The following is a 22322-nucleotide window of genomic DNA, read 5'->3' as shown; positions in this document are numbered from 1 at the left end:
GGCAAAATGAAGACAGGAAAGGTCAGCAACTCTCCTGTCAAACTTCCAGCGTTTAACGCAAGATCTTTGAGTTGTATCATGATGTAATAAGTGTCACATTTGATGCAAACATCAAACAAATCTCTCCAAGCAGCCACATATTCAGAGATGTATAAATAAATGCACCTAAAATTGAGTGTTGTACGCAGGGCTTCTGATTTCTGTCTATCTGGGTGGACTGGGGTCAGTAAAGGGCCTGTAGGAAGTGACTTCATGAGTGAAAAGATGTCAGCTTGTTTTCCTTTTTTCTTTTCCTGTTGTGTTCTGATAGGAACTTCCTCTCCAAAGGGGGGTGAGAAGTAGGTGTCACTCTCCAATCCACCCACATCACGAGGGGAATGTCCATCACAGACGCCCCAACAAGCCCGACGATGAGCAGACTTCAGATCCCCCGAGTGGCGATTAATTAACATTCTGTCTCCGATCGATGACACCAGGATGACCATTTCCATTGTCTGTACTTTATCTACAGTGTTGCACATCCATTCACAAAAACACATGTAGGTGTTCAGAACAGACTGTTTAATGAAAAAAGATGTAAACCCTATGATTCCGTATTGCGGATATTGTGGTTGTAATCATGGAATTCAGTTGTAAAAAAGGGATTGTATAATTGTTAACATTTAATGGAATCTGTTTATGAACTAGTGACAGGATGTCTAGCTTCTCCAGCGCCTAGACTGCAGCTCCACACACAAAGTTTGGCCAAGAAGAATAATAGTCATGCCCAACAGAGCCTGGTATCTCTCGAGGTTTTTCCTCACCACTGTTGCCACTGGTTTGCTTGGATCGAGACTCGTGAAGCTGCGCTTCGGTGGATTTGCTCTTAGTGTTTTCAACTTTCCAGCAGTGAAATTAACCACACTGAACTGAACTTCAACTCTGAAATCTTGACTAGAACTATGTTAAGGCTGCTTGGCACAATCTACATTGGTAAAAGCGCTATAGAAATAAACATGAATTTAATTCATGAATATTGGATTCTATTTGCCATGTTTTACTCACTTTGACAGTTTCTACACAACGCAGGGTTCCACACAATTCCTTGGTGTTTTTCCAACACAAATCAATTAAGTTAATCATTTTTACAAATTTAAGTGGATGTTTTTAAACATAAAACAATTAGTTTGTTCCCCCCAAAAATTGTGTTGTTGTTGTGAATTGTGTTGTTTCAACCCATTTAAAATAAGTAAAATCGTAGGAGGTTGAAGACAAGGACAACTTTAAAAAAAAATTGTGTATGTCTGTATGTATGTGGTGTGAAATTATGGAACAGATTCTCAACAATGTCAGGGTGTGTTACGTTAAGGAAAAACACACTAGTCAGATAAATCCAATAGCAAGTGATTTAACGTATTAAAGTCAAGAAATGCCCAGAGAGCAACAAATACAAAGCGTCCAGCGTCAGGAATGGAAGTAGCAGAATCGGGGGGTACCCGAGAGTCCAAAAGTGAACCAGATCAACGAGGTTCCCGACGATACACAGAGAAACCATAAACAGGAGTAACGAATTGACAATGAAGCACGTAACAACGCTTCTTAAATAGGTGAATCTGAGTACCAACAGCTTGGGCTGAAGACAGACCAGCTGATCCTAGTTAGTGAATCACGTGATCACAACACACAACAGAAGTACAGTGGAAGAATACAAAATCCCACGTGACAACATGACAGAAGGAGAGCATGCATCATCAATCGTGACAGGGTATTAATCAATATAAAAAGTTGTATACATGTATATTATTAAAGGAATATAATGAATAATAGAGTTGATTGAAAATGAACAAAATGAGAAAGGTATGTAGAAATTTCAATAAATGGCTGTTTGCAATACTACGTATTTTTTTGGGTCTATGTTATAAAATGTAAATGTACAAATGGAATCAAACATATAATTTGTCAAAGATGCCAAATAAATAAAATAAGTCTCATGTAAAGCTCATATGTCTCATGTAAAAAGAAGAGATAATAAACGAATGATGTGTGCGGTAATGAAGTGGGGAAAATGATAAGCTTGTACTTCATCTTGCTCCATTTTGACCATGTTGAAATGTATTTTGTTTAAAGAATTGTTTTGTGTATGATTTTTCTGTTTGAAATAAACCGAATCAAATCAAAGTTGTTTGATTATTCAGGTGTATGTAGTATGCACAAAATATTATTACAAAAATAAGCTGAATTACTGTGAACTGATTTTTGTGAACCGGTTTAACAAAGCAATGATAAAGCTGCTTTCACAGGCACTGCAACTGACACTTTTAGGTATGCCATCCTTTAAAAAAATGTCTCAGATGTGGTTGCAGAGGGAAAACTGTGCCCAGCAAACAAGTTCTGTTGTTTACATCTGTACAGTAGCTTCCCTCAGTGGGCCTTGGTGATCTAAAGCTGCCGGTGTTTTGCGGTCTGGCTTTTTTTTCCTGCAGAGTTAGTCACAGGAGCTCAGGTGGCCGTTCCAGAGTGACATAACAGCTCTGCGCCGCTCTTCCTCCAGCCGATGAAAGATTGGTAGGAGCAAGTGTCCTGCTGGCGATGCCCCGAAGCCACAGGAAACCTCATCGGCTGCGGTGTCTAACAAGGATGTGAGCTGTGGTGATGGCATATTAACGCCCGAGCCCCCCGATGGACAGTGAGAATAAAAGACAACATGGCGATGATTCAATATGAATTGTTTCAGGTCAAACAATGGTTTTCACGACTGGCCGTTCAAAGAGTGTGGGAGAGGTGAGTCCATCTGCACTCTGAGGTTTGAAATATTTGTCATTGTTTTTCAGCTAAATGCCTCTTTATTTTGGTGTATTGTCAGTGGGATTGAAGGTTCAGCATGTTTTTCTTCTGGTAGAATGTGTGTAAAGTTGAATATGTAATAACATTTACATTTATATAATGTATTATAATATAATTATGTAATTATATATTATTATTATTCATTTTATACTGTAATTATTTGTTTAGCACAAAAAAATCAACATACACATCTATGGTGAGAACAATAAATCACAAATTACGTACATGTAAAAAAGTAATGAATAAGTTAATACAATTCTTTTTTTTTTTCTCAAGAAAATAATTATTTATTAAATAAAATGAAACACACTGTTTATATATTATTTCAAAAAGTACTATGAATGAAAGAATTAAGAAATGAATACCCAAAGCCCAAAGGGCAAAGTTGGCCTATGCTAACTAGTGTCACTCATCAGCAACAGCAGTAATCGGATCCTCAGAGGAAAGAAAGTCTTTAGCAGAGGCCTTTGAGGAGTTTGGCCTCATTGATCCAATCAAATGCTGTTTGAAACTGGCTACGCGGTCAGTTACAAAGCTTTGAAGGAGATCAGTCATATACTACTGATCATTTATACATTAGAAAGTCTAAAAAGGTCTCAATCAAACCATATTTCTATAGTGATTTAATTGAAATATTATGAAGCTATAATAATTCTTTTGTACATGCATAAATCAAAAATAATGACTTTATCCAATAGTTGCTTCTCCTTAGTGTCAGTATAGGGCGCCATTCATGAGCTCTGCGCAGTGACGTATTTTTCTGGATTTTGAACGTGTCTGAACTATTCCTGTCTATGGAGGATCAGAAAGCTCCTGGATTTCATCGAAAATATTTAATTTGTGTTCTGAAGATGAACAAAAGTCTCAGGGTTTTGGGGTATGTGAGGTTAATTCATAACATCATTTTCATTTTGGGTGAACAATCCTTTTACGACCTCTATAAAGTCCACCTTTTCAAGAGCCTACTCTGCTCTCATTGGCTCAAAGTGTTGTGATTAGTTCTACTATCCTTACAGCCCATATCAGAAACCAAACTTCCATTACCATCATCTGAATTTCAGCTCTGGAGTCATCAGCTCTAGACCTTGGTGGGCAGCAAACAAGTGGACCAAGACACACTATTTCAGTGGACAAACTATGATGTGGTATTTGAGTTAGAGAATTCCCTAATTAAAAAGCCTAACATCTGACGAAAATGTCTGAGACCTAGGATTTTTCAGTTTTCTCTTCCTCGCTGTCACAGAAAAAAGAAGAAACAAGTGTGGTTTATTTATAAACTAATTTCAAGAGGATCACATCATTATGATCAACATGGCTGGCACCTCATTAGCTCTGTAATCTGCTCTATTAGATGATTACGGAAGCATTATAAATAACCAGAGTTTTTTTACTTATCTTCATCTTGAAGTTTCCCCCCTTCCACCCCCTACTTCCCACCCTTTTTTTTTCGATAGGGCGACACGGTGGCCTCACAGCAAGAACACCGCTGGTCTAACCTCCTATCTGGCCAGTTGGCGTTTCTGTGCGAAGTTTCTATGTTCTCCCCGTGTTCGCATGGGTTTCCTCCGGGTTCCCCAGTTTCCCTCCCACCGTCCAAAAAAAACACCATAGCCAATCGACTAAACCAAATTATCACCCAAGATAACCTTAGTTTACACTTCTCACACGGCGATAAGCAGGGGAGTTCTCGAGTCCTACCTGAGCTTGAACTCCCCTCTCGCCTTCTAACGGGAGGGAGCCCCGGGCTCGAGGATATTACGAGCTCAGGGCTCTCTCCCAGGACAGCAAGCCAAATACGCTTTATTGATTATCAGTGTGAACTCTTGCAAATATATCAGCAGAAACGGCCTCGGCTTCAACAGAACAAACAGACCAAATTCTGAATGTAATAGGATCACTAAGTATCCAATTGGGGAATATATAGATGGATGTTTCGACACTAGCGAAAGTCGCCTTGATGCTATATCCAATTCGGTCTCTGTAGTTCACGAGACTTTATCTAATTTGTCACAAAGAGTGTCTTCGACTGACTCTCGTGTAATGGAAACCGAAAACAGGATCTCTACCACAGAAGATACACTGCAGGCCCGCGAGAGTGAACTATCTACTTTGGAAGACGTAAGAATCTGCGAATAGTCGTTTTACACGAGAAAGCAGAGGGCTCTGCCCCGCTCGCTTAATTCCTGATGGAAAGATGCCAAAATGGCTCGACCTTTCTTTTGATCTAAGGCTTGAGATTGAGAGTGATCGTTCTGACCTGCTCCAGGAGGCAGTGACCCACCACAGAGCATACTGGTCAGATTTCTACGCTACGCTGACAAAGAGCGCACTATACAAGCAGCACTTGATTACACTCAGCTCAGCTCATCACAAGTTCTCAACTGATAAAGGCCTGACTTTTTTATGTTTAGATTTGGTCTTATAATGAATTGATATTATAATATAATGATGCGGTGCTCATGGACATGCGCAATATACTGACACTGAGTAGAAGAAACTGTTGAAATTTTTTTGTTTTTTTCAGGTTTCTGCCACTCCAGTCTTTTAAATTATTGTTATGGTGGCAGAGTCCAGATACTAGTTATGTCTTGTCCTGTATGTTGTGCTCGGCTTGAGTTTTCTCAGGTCGAGCACTCCTTTTGTCATTGTGTGTCTCTGTGTAGGCGCCGTCGTGAGTGCGCTCAGGCCATGCACACTACCGCTTAATGCAGGCACGCGAGGTCTGTGCATGCTTGGGACACGCGCTCTTGTACTTCTGTTTGTGTTTTGTTCTGTCGGCATCGCGCTGTTTTATTCTCAGTGTTTCAGTCTGGTCAGTTTTGGTTGCAGTTAGCGCAGAGATGAAACATGCGCGTTGCATACTGTATGTGTGAGCGCACGGTAAGGTGTCTTCCATCTGTTGGTGTTTCTAAGCACGTGGCTCAGTGTTTACATTGTGGCCGCGTGCATCAGTGTTGTGCTTTAGTGTTGTCTTGTGAAAATGCGGTTAATGAGTTCTCTCATTGGCTGCGTGTTCTTGTCCCGTTTTACATGAGCACATGGCTTGTGGTGTTTTCTTGTCATGTGCTTTCCCGTCTATTGTCTAGTCCCACCCTCCTTTTAACCCATTATTAGTTTATCCTGTTCACCTGTCTGTTTGTTAATTATTTCTGCTTATATTCTCCTCATGTCTGCTGTCCTGTGCCAGTTCGTTGTCGTTTATTCCCCTGTCCTGTCGTGGTGTCCAGTCCTGATCCCTGCCACCCTGCCCAGTCAAGTTTGTTTGTTGTTTATTTGTTTTATTAATGTTTTCCCCCTCAGGGTAGTTTGCTTTGCCTTTTATTTAATTTTATTTTAAATAAATACTTATTTTTTACTGCACCTGAGTCCTCAGTTTTTTTCCCCACCCACTGATCGTGACTGTTTTCTGTAGGCAAAAAAAGTTTTATTATAGTTTCAAAATATTTTAAATGAACCACTGAAAACATACGATCTGTTTAGAGGATGTTTTTGGTATCTTTTTATGACTCTGGACTTTGCTGTCAATGGAGGTTGAGGGAGGTCTCGAATTAAATCTAAAATATATTCATTTGTGTTCTGAAGATAGGTCTCAGAGTTTTGAAACAATATGAGGGTGAGTAATCATTGACAAAATTGCCATTTTTGGGTGAACTATCCATTTAAAAATCCTAGATTGGACCAAAATGCGATCAATTTTTAAGAAGAAACACTCATTTAATTTTTTAAATGTATTTAAGAGACTGTCAGTCACTAGTGGTGTTCATTTATGTCATTCTCCAGACCTTCCGCCCCACCAGAGCCTTTTCAGACTCATTCTCCATGTTTTGGCACGCGGAATGTTTAATTAGCTTTGACTGAAGTGCGATTGACCTCTCGTGTGGCTGTGGAAGAAATCCTGACAGCGCTGTGCAGGTGTGAAGTAAAACAGGAATAAGTGCAGCGGCCTGAGCCTGCAGTCAGGAGATCCCAGTGTGTTGTGTGTGTGTGTGTGTGCACGTGTGTGTGTGTGTGTGTGTGTGTGTGTGTGGCTGACAGCAGCTCTCCTGCCAGGATGTGTAACCTCACACGGCCAAAACAGGAAGGCCTGCCAGTCACTTAGTGATTGACGCGTTGGCGGAAATTCATAAAGGTTCCAGAAGGGCTGCAGTCCATGTTCAAGGGTTGGTGACTCTGGGCCACCTGGTACAGTGCAATAAGGACGCACGAGAAGAGCTCTGGTTACATGTAAGAGCATACTTGCCTGTCTTCCAGTTCTCCTCTGGGTCAAATAATGCCATGATAAATACTTGAATAAAGCAATAAATACTGACCCAGAAAAAAATTGTTTATGAATAAACAACAAAATAAAATAAAATAAAATAAAGCAGTAATGAATGATAAAGATGGCAGAAATTATAAATACTAAAGATGGCAGGAAAATATGTAAATAATAATAATAATTTACATTTACATTTAGTCATTTAGCAGACGCTTTTATCCAAGCGACTTACAAATGAGGACAAGGAAGCAATTTACACAACTATAAGAACAGCAGTGAACAAGTGCTATAGACAAGTTTCAGGTGTGTAAAAGTCTAAGAAGCAAAGCATTAGACATTTTTTTTTGAGAGAGAGAGAGAGAGAGAGAGACAGAGAGAGAGTAATAATGATACCTTTTAAGGTAATTCAAATTAATTAAAATAATGAAAAATATATGATAACTATGATAAATTATATCCACTTATGCATAATATAACATATCTATCTATCTATCTATCTATCTATCTATCTATCTATCTATCTATCTATCTATCTATCTATCTATCTATCTATCTATCTATAACAAACAAATGATAACTAAATAAATAAATTGATAACTACAATTAATTAATAAAACAAATTCCTTTTATATTTGAGCATATCAAAAGAAGGGCAACGCAGTGGCGCAGTATGTAGTGCTGTCGCCTTACAGCAAGAAGGTCGCTGCTTCGAGCCTCGGCTGGGTCAGTTGGCGTTTCTGTGTGGAGTTTGCATGTTCTCCCCTGTGCTCGCGTTGGTTTCCCTCCGAGTGTTCTGGTTTCCCCCACAGTCCAAAGACATGTGGTACAGGTGAATTGGGTAGGCTAAATTGTCCGTAGTGTATGAGTGTGAGTAAGTGTGTATGGATGTTTCCCAGAGATGGGTTGCAGCTGGAAGGGCATCTGCTGCGTAAAACATATGCTGGATAAGTTGGGCGGTTCATTCCGCTTTGGCGACCCCAGATTAATAAAGGGACTAAGCCGAAAAGAAAATGAATGAATGAGTGAATACCAAAAGAAACTACGTAAACTGTAAAATGTCTGCAGTTCTGTTCACAAACGAATAAACAATATAAATTTAAAAACGTAAAATTAAAAAATTTACAGAAAACAGAAGAGAAAAAAATTATAAAATATATAATTAAAATAATAAACTAAATAACTAATTAGTGATGCAAACATTTCACAAAAAAATGTTAATTGAAGCAAAAAAATATAATTAAAACTGTAAAAATTAAATAGCAGAAGACAAAACCAAATGAATAAATAAATACAGATAAAAAATTAAACGTATTTAAAAAATAAAAATACTATTCAAACATTGAGCGTCCAAATTACATTTCTAATAGCTAGAAATTTTTGTACCTGACACCACACACAAACACAAAAAAAACTTGAGGGCCAACAGACACTAAAAAGGTTTGGAGTTTAAATGGGATCAAGATGTGGAGATCTCGGCCCCAGAGCCCATCTGATCAGTGAAAGTGTGAACAGGCTTGCTGTCTCACAGCTGAGAGTGATCATGACTGTTGCATCATGGGATGTGTCACAGTATGACACAACAAACTGCCAATTATCAATAACCACTTCAAACTGATTCACGCCCCTGGGAATCTGGAAACTTCCATGTAAAGCTTCAAGAGTGAATTATAGTCTGCGTACTGTGGTATTACCTAGATTTCTGTTACGGTGAGCAAAAAAAAAAAAACTTCTTTTGATCAGATGACAATATCGCTCAGAGACCACCCAAAGAAAAGTCATTTTACAAATTGCAATCAGATATTCAAAGTGTAAAAGGCCCAAGCAGAGATACTGACATCTTTTTTCCTTGCGGCCACCAGAGGCTGCTGCTTCCTCTCACTGTTACAGGTTATTATTGCTGAATACTATTCCTAGTGTTTGTAAAAGATTCCAATGTATTATTATGTTGCCAACAATGAGAAATGATACAAAAAAATCTAATTTTGTTTTGAAAAACAGTTTTCCTGATTTATATGCAGATTAGTTATATTTATATAATTCAATATATATATATAAAATGGCAACTAGATCATACCTGTCAAAATAAGGGATATGCCCACCAAGAACACATCCCCGACCCACCCCAGAAAAACCCCCAAATTACTAAATATCTAGAGCTGTTTCACAGTAAATAACAGTTTAAACGGTCTAGTAATATGTTTATTATTAATATTCACAAAAGAAAAAACAAATAGTATACATTATCAGCAAATAAATTAGCAAACAATTAGCATATTAAAATTAATTATGAAGCTGTTATAAATCCCATTAATCTTTTCTTAACTGTAGACACATTCTGATTAAAGAGCAGCGAATAAATCTCTTGTTTTTGTTGATTACATTAAATAACAGAGGTGTCACTTTAAATACGCATGCATCTAACATTATAATGAAAGCATTCGATTGCTTTCATAAGTTTTTATGCTAATTTAGGATAAAATTAGTTGTGTTTGAAAAAAAACCCACCAAGATTGACATCTTTAGAATTATTATTATTAATTATGTGCATATGTCTGTTCAAACATGCACCCAAAACCCAGACTTTCGCTCCTCTTCATATTGCATGTACAGAATCAGAACCCCCGCCATGTCTTTCAAATATGACAGTTTATTGTACACCAGTATTTTCATGGAATTTCTGTGCAAGCTTGTTGCTACTGACGGGCGCTAGCGGTTACAACTGTCTTTCATCTCGTTTACCGCTTGAACAACTAACTGAACGCTAAGTCTATTAAACTGAATGTATTGTCATTACATTACAACATCGATGCTGTAAAAACAATCTTGTGAAAGTGAAAAAAAGTCACATTAAGCTTTCACCGGAATTTTATCATTTGCTTTAAAACTCTAGCTGTGCATAGAGCCCATTCAAGTTCTAGGTACAAATCTGAGTTGAAGACCGGTCAAACGAGTTGGGTTGGGATTTATATAATCCAAGTGGACTCCTTTGAATTGACTGAATAAAAAGATTAATTTGTTTACTGATTTACTGATTATTTATTTCTTCTGCAAGCCACACCATTATGCTTGTAAGGTAGATTATCATAGGCGGGAGTTAGCTAAACCAATGTCTTGTACTATCAGCCAATCCTAAATAAATGTATATCCTATATTGTAATGTACTGAACCTTTTTATTTGACTCTATACATTTTCTTATTCAGATTATTTCACAGATTCGTTGACTCTTTCTGTGGGGGTACGGACTTATGCTTATAAATGTTTTAATCAATGAGTCACATTTCTGGTATTATTATTGGCTAGAGGAGGAGCTATAAAATTATTTGTTCACAAAACACCATCCCAATTAGGGCTCCATAATATATATTTTCAGCATCGATATCCTAATGTGATCATCCACAATAGTTACACTGCAAAAAATTTGACCTTAAATTCACAGTAAATTACTAATAAATAATAATTGCATTACTTTCACAGTAAAATACTGTATGTAAATTCACAGCAAATTACCATGAGGTAGTTCACAGTAATTTACTGTGATTTTGTTACATTAAATTACTGTAAAATTACCGCCATATATTGTAACTTCACAGTAGATAGTAAATTTCATTACTGTGATTGTTACAGTATTATCTGGTAGAATTAACTATATTTTACTGTGAAGCAGGCATTCCTCGACTTTTCATTCTGACATTTAACCTGACTTTGAAATCAATTTGGGTGTTTAACAGTGTTTGGTTTTATGAATTAATTAATTTTGTTCCAGTTTATAATGTTTTTGGCTAAGCACAAAGTTATAAAAATTTTATATTTCCATGTTAACCTTAAAAAACTAAACAAAGGTGCAGTGCACCCAAAAATGAAAATTTACTATGGCATTCATGTCGTTTCAAAACAGGATGATATTCTTTCAAGTTATTTTTGAAGATGTAACCAATTCGTTTTTGGAGCTGCAATAACATTATGTTATTTCTAAATATCAAACAGTGCCAATACTGGCATAAAAGTTCATTTGTAGTAATGTCTATGCCTGAATAAATAAAAAGATTTGAATTCCCATAACTAACATGAAAAAAGATATAGACCTTTTTACAGTAATTTGCTGTAATCATGCAACTTGCCATACTTTCACAATAAAATTATGAATACAACACATTACTGAATTTTTACAGGTAAATCATGTAAAGTGATACTAATGTAATGTACTGTAAAAATTTACAGTACCTGTCAGTTCCTGTGTTCCATTTGTTTCACCATGTGACCTTCCCCATGTGCTCCTTGTTCCAGTTCCCGCCATTTGTTAATGTTCATTATTTCCACCTGTGTCTCACCCCTGTACGTAATCAGCTTAATTATTAACCGTGTATTTAAGTCCCTGCGTTCAGTTAGTTCCTCGTCCAGTATTCTAAGTTGTGCTTGTCGTCAACCCATGTCATTCCTGTGTCACCTGTGTTATTGATGTTCTTCAAGTGATTGTTTGGTAAACAAATATACATGTTTAATAAATCCTGCGATCATTTTACTTTCCTGAGTGAAGGCGGTACATAATACTGTACCCAAAGAAAAAGTTTGTGACGTGTTTTTCCCCTTGTTTTATTTTTAAAGTATTTTTTTGCCCCCAGTGTTTCTTTTCCTTCCCCTCGCAAACCCATGGATTCTATCTACACCCCTGAATTCCTGATCCACATGATGAAGCAGGGGGAAAGCCAGCCTCAAGGATCATACAGACAGATTCCTGTTTCTGGCGAATCGATCCTGCTGGCCCGGACGACATCCTCTGCGGGTTCTATAATTCCAACTTGAATGCCGCTTGCAGAGCCACAGTCGCCCGAAAGATGGTCCTCAGGGGCAATCTCACCGCTTTTGTTGAGTGGACACTGGTGAGGAATAAACCATCATTAACCACCCGTATGGAAGAAGAACTCGACAGTGCCACTCCAGACCCAGGGACCAGCTCAACTACCATCTGCAGGGAGGATTCGAAAGAGCCCACTGCAGAGGGAGAGCCACCCGAGGTATGTAAGCCATCACCATTGAGAGCGACAGAGCGGAACATCACCGAGCAGGAGGAGCTTAACCAACCATACTGACCAGGTGTGTGAGCCGGCAACATCGCCGAAAAGTGGGAGTCCTAGTGGACATTCAAGGGACCTGAGCGAGAGTCCCACCCACCTACCCACAGCAGAGGGTGAGTTTTCACTGGACCAAACCCGTTTGGCTCATCGACTTCTGGAGCGAAGTCATACCCCTTCCGCTGTTTCCAGACAGCAAATGTTTGATTGCGAGTTCCAAGCAACTGTTCCCAGACAGGCTTTCAGCCCTGTTGATCCCCGAAGACGATAGCTCCAGGGTCATGAGCAGCACCTCACCCAATTCCCATTCTTCACCTCCACTGATGTCATCATCCACAGCCATTCAGCCTACTCCAGCGCTACAGTCAGCTAGTCCCCCAGCTCACCCTCCAGAGGTCTTACCGAGGGCCCTGCCTACCTGTTTTGCCGACCAGAGGTTGTAGCCCTACTCGCCATCTCCTCCATCCTCCGAGCTACGGACTCCGCCTCGGCCCTCGTACCCAACGATTCCACGTTGACTCTCTCCCTCCCTCATCTCCTCCGTGAGCATCAGCTTACCAGCTCCACCAGGCTCCCTCGTCCCTCTGGCTCCACCTTGGTCAGTCGTCGCCCTGCCCTCCACCTATGGACTTCCGCTCCTCTGGCTGCGCCTCATCCCTCCATCCTGCCAGCTCCGTTGAGCTCCTCCTTCCCTCGAGCTACTCCTCGGATCATCTGTCGCTCTGGCTCCGCCCCCCGGGCTTCCGGACCTGTGTCGTCGCTTCAGTCGTGTGTGCAGTCCTGCTCTACCTCGGCCCTCCGGGACCTTGATGTCCACCTTCGCCTAGGGCTCTCAGTCTCCTCCTTGGGCTCCACCCCCAGCTGCGGCATTTTTTCAGCGACCAGTCCTCCTCCATGGCTCCTCCCTCCATCGACTCACCCTGGGCCTCCTCCTGGCTGTGTCCTGGGTCCTACACCTACCTGCTTCACCTCCCTTCCTGCCTCTTCCCTCCTGTGACTCCTCCCTGGCCACTCCTCCTTTCCACACCCTCCAACTCAGCTCCCGGTTTCTTCCTCATAGACTCTTCCCTGACCAACTCCTCTCACCCTTCCTTTATTTTGTTTTAAGGAACGAGGACACGCCTTTTAAGGGGGTGGGGGGGGGGTTACTGTCAGATCCTTTCCCATGTGCTCCCTTGTTTCAGTTCCCACCAACGTTCATTATTCCACCTGTTTCTCACCCCTGTATGTAATCAGTTTAATCATCTGCTGTGTATTTAAGTCCCTGCGTTAGTTAGTTCTCTCGGCCGGAATTCTAAGTTGTGCTTTGTCTTCACCCCAGTCATTCCTGTGTCTCCTGTGTTCTCCATGTCCTTCCAAAGTGAGTGATTGTAAATAAATCTATGTGTATGATAAATCCGGCAATCCTTTTGGCCTTCCTGGGTGAGTCAAGACGTTACAGTAACATGTTGTGAAAATCTGGACACATTTTTACTGTGCATATCGCGAATACACGCATAGTTGAGTCTAGGCATGGGACGATAACCATTTCAAAGTATACCATGGTTTTGGAAAGTCAATACCATTCTTAAGGTATGAGTAAGATTTTTTTATTTACGTTTTTTTGTTTTGTTTTTAGAACCACAGTCTCTTCAGCAGAAAAGATATCCAAAGATGCAGTTTTTAAATTGTAAAAAAAATATATATATTTAATTCAATAATAATTTAGCCTGACATGTTTACTGTTCCAAAATATTTGATTTTGTTTCTCAAAATAAAATAATTGTTTTCAAAAGATCAGTTTTTACCCAGACATTTAAAAAGATATATTTAGAGCAGTAATCGTCAATACCGCAAAACTGAAACCGTGTTTTTTTTTATCCAAGGTTATCATGCTGTCAGAATCATATACTGGCCCAGCCTGTGAGTCTGGATTATAATTTACCAATTCCAAATGTTTTTAAGGCCTGTGTCATGTGAGGGGTTTTAAAAGCATTCAGCGCCTAAGACACTGTACCATTTGTAACTAACAAATTAATTAAGATTAATTTTATTTGTAATAAAAAAAAAAGACATGCAGTATTATATTACATTTGGGTATTCAATTACTGTATACCTGAATAAAGTTTGACTCCTTGGGAAAACAATAAATGTTTATTAAATTGTGTCTTTATCGAATTTATTTAAGCTTGGATATTGCTTATTATATTTTTTGCACTCCTATACAGAATCATCCAAATAGTTATTCAACTCATCTGGTATATTTGCAGAATAAAAAAATATCTCAATGTTTGATTTTTCCAATATCGTGCAGCGCTAATTACAATTGTGCTTTTTTTGTAAAACAGTGCTTCATTTTCAAAAAATCATAAAATATGAGGAATAGTAGCATCACTTTAATTCTATTTTAATTGAATTGCTTGTAGATTGGCTAGATTAAAAGTAAGTTCATTAATATTGCTTGAAAAGAACAAAAAATACAAACAAAGCATTGCTTAATGTCAGATTCTGGAGTCTGAGAGAATGGTTTGATATGGTTTTTGTGTCAGTGTAGAGGTTGCAAATTGATTTTCTTTTCAGATGTCAAATAACCTTGGATCCTTATTGATAGATGGCATGAGGCCTTACCTGTCCAGAGAGGTGGACACCAGTGTCAGGACATCGCATGTCTTCATTCAGGCTGTCATTGACACAGAGGAGAGACAGATGCCCTGTAGAGTCACATGACAGAGAGACAATTAATCAAAGGGAGGTGCAAACACCAATTAAGAGGCCAAGAGCTACAGAGGATGTGAGCATCAAACCACCAGCAAACAGTAAATAAAAACATTTGGAAACAATTTTATAGAAAAGAGTTCCAATCTATTAATACAGTGATTTACAACATAATATACTTGCTTATTATTCTGACCAATAGGTGGCGCTGAAATAAAGTCAACAATCTCAAATACTAAAGTGAAAAAAGATGTTTTGTTTGTCAACTTTTTTTCCAGGCTTGATCTGGAGATGTTTAGTTCAATTTGGTTAAAACATTTTCTAGGAGTTCAAAATATTTAGAAAGTTTAGTAGATTATGGCTAGATTTAGCAACCACATATTGATTCTGATGCTCTCTACATGACTTGAGGATTCTATCAAGACTAATCTAAAACAATAGGGAAAAACTAGCATTTTTTTCAAAATTGTGAATATTTGACCACAAGGTGGCACTGTCTGAAACTTATTATACCTTCAGGGACATGGTGCCAAATCATATACGAAATAATAATATGCTAATGTATGCATAAAATATAGCATTTCATGACAATTCAAATGGCTGTTGGTTCCGATAGCCCATTCAGCAGTGCATTAACATGTAGCATAATGGTACGATCACACCAGACAAGGATTAAGCATCAAGCGTGAGTGATTACATGTTAAGTAAATGCATAGGCGCGATCAAACATCCTGTGGGAATGAGATGGCATGAATTACATGATTCAAGCAATGACATGGCACATTTTGGGTGCGCTTAACGAGTGATTCGAACAAAACGTTTAAAGTTAAAAAAATCGTAACTTTGGTGGAAATTCCACGCTTTGTTAAGCAATCAAGCCATGTCTGGTGTGATTGCCCCATAACTGCCGTTCGGGTATCCCGAGATCCAATCCCCTTTTCTCTTCAAGTTCATATCCAACTACAAAAAAACCCCCAATAAATAATAAATCTTTTAATTTATATAAAGGGCTGTTAGCAAAAATAGCCATTTATCCGATCTCCTGAACACTAGGCGGCACTGTGCATAAACTGTGTAAATAACATATGGTCATGGTTGTCATGAAGGCTGATTTATACTTTTGTATGAAACGTACAGTATGGCGGCATAGCCCTCGCCGTGGCTGACGGCGAGGATGATGCACACCTCTCAAAAAAATGTAACTAAATATTGCATAGCGCAAGCTCTGTGATTGGTTGGCTTGGTAGTGGTGTCAATGTGGGTGGTGCTGAGAGCCAGATGGAGTGATTGTTTACAAGTGTCTTGAGAAGAAGCTCCAGATGGAGACTTTTGTTTTGTGTTTACCTTACAATTAAAGTTGTTGCATGTCCGCTGGTTCCCGCCCTCTGAATGAGCAAGTTTTAGCTACTTATAGCATTTACAAAAACAAAACACCCGCAAAAAAAAACAATACACGAGAGAACATAAAAAACCTACTGCCAGCTAGCGTTTCGGAAGTGTTATTGCAGAGCAACACAAACAGCACGCAGAAGTATAAATGTACAATTACGCACAAGGCAGGTGCCGTGGGTCATGCCGATCACTCAACTCAGAAGTATATATCAATCTTAACACATGCCAAGTGTAGTCTAAATACACTTTATTAAGGTTTTGTCAAATTCCGTGGCATGTTAATCAAGAACGGTTTGAATGATCAGAAAATTACACTTTTGGTTCTTAGTAAAATCTGTTGGCAAAAATAGTCATTTATCCTATCTCCTGAATACTAGGCGGCACTGTGCATAAACCGTGTAGGTAACATATGGTCATGGCTGTCATGAAGGCTGATTTATACTTCTGCGTCGAGCACACATAGCATAGCCCTCACCCATGGCTGACACGCACCTCTCAAAAACTGTAACTACACATCGCAGTGACGTGTAGCGCAAGCTCTGTGATTGGTCGGATTGACGAGTGTGGGCGGTGTTGAGAGCCGCGAGTCCGATGGAGTTATTGTTTACAAGTGTCGAGTTGTGTGAAGGAGCTCCAGATCTCCAAGTTGTTGCATGTCCCGCTGGTTCCCGCCTCTGAATGAGCAAGTTTGAAACTACTTATAGCATTCACAAAAAACAAAACACCCGCAAAGAAACTTGACACAGAGGAACATAAAAACCTCATTGCCAGCTAGCTTTTCGAAAGTGTTATTGCAGAGCAACACAAACAGCACGCAGAAGTATAAATGCATGACTATGTGCAAGGTAGGTGCCGTGGGACACGCCAATCACTCAACACAGAAGTATAAATCAGTCTTAACACACGCTAAGTGAAGTCTGAATACACTTTATTAAGGTTTTGTCAAATTAAATTGTGTTAATCAAATACGCTTCAAATGATCAGCTTGAATTCAGTAAAAAATAGCAGAAAATAATTATCTACAGAAAACTACACTTTTGCTTCTTAGTAAAATAATAAGCACAAATTTATAGAGTTGGTTGTGATTGGGATTGAGTTAGCAACTGTGTTTAATATTCAGACTCTCCTTTTCATTTGTACCAAATTACACAGCTTTTTACCAAATAGGTGCCGTAGAATTAAACAAATCTCTGTGGTCCCTAATTAGCCAGAAAGGTGGTTCTGTGCAAACAATGTACAAATAAACTTGTAAAATCCATATCTAACAGCTTGTAACTCTTCAATTCAACTCTCCAGCCAAAAAAAGAAGACAATCCATTGCACAACCTAATATTTTACAGCCCATCAATATAGTACAAGCTATATTTTTAAAACCTTTATCAAACGCCCCTCAGAAAAAAAAGACACACAACAACTCAATGGCATAAATTCCCCAAATTTATGGTCGACTTGTGTTTAGATGCTATGATAGTATGGTAGGAATGAGCACAATCTTTGCCTGCCATCCCAGAGGGCTCAGTCCCCAATTGGTGGGTCTCTGTGTGCCCATAAATCTGGGGGGCACTTTGTAATACGCATCCAGTATAAGCGCGACATCAGGCCTACGAGCAGCATGTCCTGAATACATACTGAGCTTTCAACATCAGATGGATTCCAGAGCTACTGTTTCATTCAAGAGTCACTTAGTATTGAAGAGAGAAGTCAGATAAGCGCTAAAGAAAAAGTGTATCCTTCACAAAGCATAATCACTGACTTCTAAATACAAAGAACTGCATGGAGCAGATGTTTGAGAGCTTTTTAAACTACAAGGAATAATAGACTTCTTTGTACGTGCGGATTTACAATTGTGCCACAGTGAAATGGAAAAGGAAGAATGTTAAAGGCAAATTTGAAAAGAGGAGTAGGCCATTGCATAAATATGTTTTTTTAAAGAACAGATTCCACAATAAGGATGATTTTGTAATGTTTTAATTAATGTGAAAAACTTTTAAATAGTTTTGTGTACACTACCTGACAAAAGTCTTGTTGCTTATCTAAGGAACAAAAATGATAACCTGATTCTAGTTGATCATTTGGTATCAGAAGTGGCTAATATGAAAGGCAAAGGCCTCTAGATTACGGTTATTTAAGGTCTGGGTTTGCTTAGAGAAAAGCCTTGTCACTTAACAGAAATAATGTACAGTATTGAACATAAAGTCATAGTGCAGTTGAAAAGAATTAATATTGTGTATGACTCCCATGAGCTTGGAGGAATGCATCCAAACATCTCTGCAATGACTCAAATAACTAATTAATAAGTCATCTGGAATGGCAAAAAAAGTGTTCTTGCTGGACACCCAGAGTACATTAAGATTCTTTGGAATTATCCTCAATCCCTCCTCCTTCATCTTACCCCAGACATGCTCAATAATGTTCATGTCTGGTGACTGGGTTGGCCAATCCTGGGAGCACCTTGATCTTCTTTGCTTTCAGGAACTTTGATGTGGAGGCTGAAGTATGAGAAGGAGTGCTCTCCTGCTTAAGAATTTGCCCTCTCCTGTGGTTTGTAATGTAATGGGCAGCACAAATTTCTTGACACCTCAGGCTGTTGATGTTATTGCCATCCACAAAGATCTCTTGCACGCCCCGCACTGAATGTAACCCCAAACCATGATTTTTCCTTCACGAAACTTGACTGATTTCTGTGAGAATCTTAGGTCCATACGGGTTTCAATAGGTCTTCTGCAGTATTTGTGATGATTGGGATGCAGTTCAACAAATAATTCATCTGAAAAATCAATATACCTTTTGCCACTTTTCCAACTGATCAACTAAAAGTCAAGTTATTATTTGCTCTTAAAACTGTAATCGATGACAAGACTTTTGTCCGGTAGTGAATATATAAACCCATGTATGTGTCTATACACAAAACTATATTTTTAAGTAAATAAAGATACAAATTTAAAATCGGAAATTTTGTAAATTTGCGATGTTAAAAAATAAAATATGTACTAAAGTATGTTTATTTCCATAAAAAAATTTAAATATTTGTTGTGTTTAAAGATTTTATAGGTTTTCTATGGTATAGTTGACAATAGATATTTAATATAATCAACAAACATTGATTATTAACTGGTGCCATATAATTATGCTAATATTTCATATTGTATAATTTATCAAAAAATTTAATACACTTCAACACTTTAAGGAACACTACATTTTTTGTAAATAGGCTAATTTTTAAGCCCCCTACAGGTAAACAGTTGAGTTTTACCATTTTTTAATCCATTCAGCTGATCTCTAGGTATGTCGGGAGTACTTTTAGCATAGCTTAGCATAAATCATTAAATTAAATTAGACCATTAGCATCTCGCTCAAAAACAAACGTAGCATCAATAAATTTTCTATTTAAAGTTTGAGTCTTAAGTAGTTAAATAGTATACTAAGACCGACATTATTTTATTTATTTACGTTTATTCATCTAGTTTCATTAGATTGCAGGTACTGAGAGTAAACTCAATTCTGACCCCAAAGAACAGCCTCCTCGACACCGATGACTGTCATGGTCGGAAAGCGTTCTGTGTCAGGATTAATCTTCTGCAAAGGAGGGTGGGCTGGAAAAGCCAGAACTCATTTGGTGTGTTGCTATGAAATGGCTGCCCATCAGAAACATCTTCATCTATCTCTGTCTCATCTACATGGGTGGAAATGGAAGGATGACGGGCTGGATGGAGAGAGGGAGGGTGAAAGGGGCGTCCGGAGGAGAGAGGTCAACACATTCAAGGAGTCCATCATTCTGGCATGTCAAACGTCTCTTAACTGAGTTTGTGGAAGTGTCGGTGTGTGTTCAGTGATGCTACCCTCAGTTTCTTCAGGCTGTTCTGACATTAACAACTCTGAGGAGACAAATCAAATGTGAGAAAATACATGTACTATTAAGTTATAAACAACAACAGCAATTGCAGCAGTAAAAATACTGATTGTTTCCAAACAGGTTTCTGAAACACTCCCTGGTCTGCCATTGTTCTGCGCTGTTACTTTCTTAACACATGGTTCAATGTTAGTCTTACATCAGCATTTCAGAAACTTCAAGGTTTTATCACTGGCCTGGATCTCAAAGTAGTTTTGATAAAGCAGTACCAGCTGAGGTAAACAGCTAGAGGTAAACAGTGTTAAACTCAGCGGAGGATTTAGTTTTGGAGCATCTGTTCAAATCATTGTGATCAGACAGGCGCAATTGTGTCAGAAACCAAGAATGAAATACCTGTATGAGCTCCAGGGACAATGTAAGACTCTGGTTTTTTTGCTGCTGTTTCTTGTCTAATGTTATATTTTAAAATTATGTGAGATCACAATGTTTGGGTGGGGGTCATCAGATATTATACTTCTGGACAACTGGGTAGAAGGAGGTCCTTTTGTTATCAAAATGTTACAAAACTGCAAGATATCAAGCTCAAAGTATTGTTTTTATGTGCACACTAGCGGTGTGCATTTCATCATCCTCTTGTCAAATGCACAGATAGTTATATTCTAACTGCATATACTTCTTATGATAGCTTCTACTCTGGAATTGAAAGTGGGTGCACTAACAGGGCTAACAGTCACTAATGTACCTTTTGAGGCCATGAGAAGTGAGGTTTGCTAAGGGTGTACTCACACTAGGCTATTCAAACCATGCCCGGGCACATTTCCCGGTTTGTTTGACAAGTGGGAGTGCTCCGAATAAAGAGTGCAGTTCAGTTGGGCGGTCCTGGCCCAGTTGGAAGAGGTGGTCTGGTGCACAGTTCGATTGGGCTTTGGCGCGGTATGCTAGAAGTATGAGTGCAAATCGCGACTGAGTGCGAAACTGAAGACGCAACATCACTTTTAAGGGACCGTTTCATATGATTTATTATTCACTCTTACTTTTCAATGAATGCAAATTGTCATCGTTTATCAAAGATACAAACCCCTGGATGACTTTCATGAAAATTTTCGAGCGTGTGTTATCGCATCCCAAACGACTTAAAATAATACAAAACAATATAACTAAAGCAATCTCCATTCAATTGAGTGAGAGCATTTTCTTTAAACTGAACAGTTGCATCATCAATGACATGATAAGCATGCTCAAGCTTTGAAGGTAAAACTGCAATGTGAGGCACAGTTCAAGACAACTGTGCCTAGTGTGAGTGCACCCTAACAAAGCTCTTACTAGATGGTCTCGTTATACCTACTTTTTGAATGGGAGATTGGACAAATCTGAAAAAGTGGGATAAATCGGCAAAACACAGGCCTCCATCACACTTACATATGTACCACACTGTACTTGTCCATTGTTTACAATGTTGAGGAAAAGTTAACAAGGGGTTAAAATAGGCAAATATCTAGTTTTAACCAGTACAAATACATTTTAATGCACATTTCAGCATCTACATCTGCAAATGGCAATATATGTACCTCAACATGGGCTGACATGAAGAACTCAATAGTTTCAGAAGACCTGGTAAACCTTCGGGGCTGTCAGGAAGTTTTTACTTTCTGGAAAAACCTGACCGTGTAGTTTTGGCCTGCTCTCTCCTTCTCCAACTTTGAGAGAAGCCAGGCACTGTAGGATAATCACGGTTTAATAGGAGCAAATATTGAAAGCAGGGGCTGACCAACCAGATCTCCTTTCCGAGTGCTCTATCCCAGTGCGCCGGAGAAAAACGCTAGCACATGGGAGTGTAAGAAATCGATAATTCCATGATATATCAATTAACGTGAAAAAATGGAGTAGAGCTTCGTATTGACGTCCGTTCTTTGTTTGTGTTGGAATCATCCAGTCGGATAGTGCTGGAAACGCAGGTCTGTCGAAAATCTGACAAGCAAAACAATTCACGTGTACTGATCTAAAGTTTCAGCATGAAAAACTAACAGAATCATATTGCCAGGGAATGAATGAACCATCCAAGAAGTTGTCAAGATAAACACATCCACGTCCTTTTTTTCTAGTAGGCATGCTCCTGTTTTTTTTTTTTTTTTGTTCTTAAGATGAACTTGCGAAGTGAGTTCCCTCTCAGGCGTCCTATTTGCAATGCAGAGCCGCTGTATTCTGGGAGAGGGACATGTCCACAGACTGGGGGCT

The 22322-nt window shown here is 38.9% G+C and overlaps 1 protein-coding gene across 1 annotated transcript in view; it reads right to left on the bottom strand.

Moving 5' to 3' along the window:
- Positions 1-22322, bottom strand: part of LOC130216579 (adhesion G-protein coupled receptor D2) — a 146101-nt gene that overhangs the window by 19095 nt on the left and 104684 nt on the right. Inside the window, exon 24 of the mRNA XM_056448474.1 lies at positions 14759-14841. Coding sequence (XP_056304449.1) covers positions 14759-14841 — 83 coding nt within the window. The remainder of the gene's footprint in view (positions 1-14758; positions 14842-22322) is intronic.

The sequence above is a fragment of the Danio aesculapii genome, chromosome 22 (genome assembly GCF_903798145.1).
Source record: "Danio aesculapii chromosome 22, fDanAes4.1, whole genome shotgun sequence".
Classification (NCBI taxonomy): domain Eukaryota; kingdom Metazoa; phylum Chordata; class Actinopteri; order Cypriniformes; family Danionidae; genus Danio; species Danio aesculapii.
Note: the sequence above shows the minus strand (reverse complement) of the source record. Positions and strands in the feature narration are given on the sequence as shown.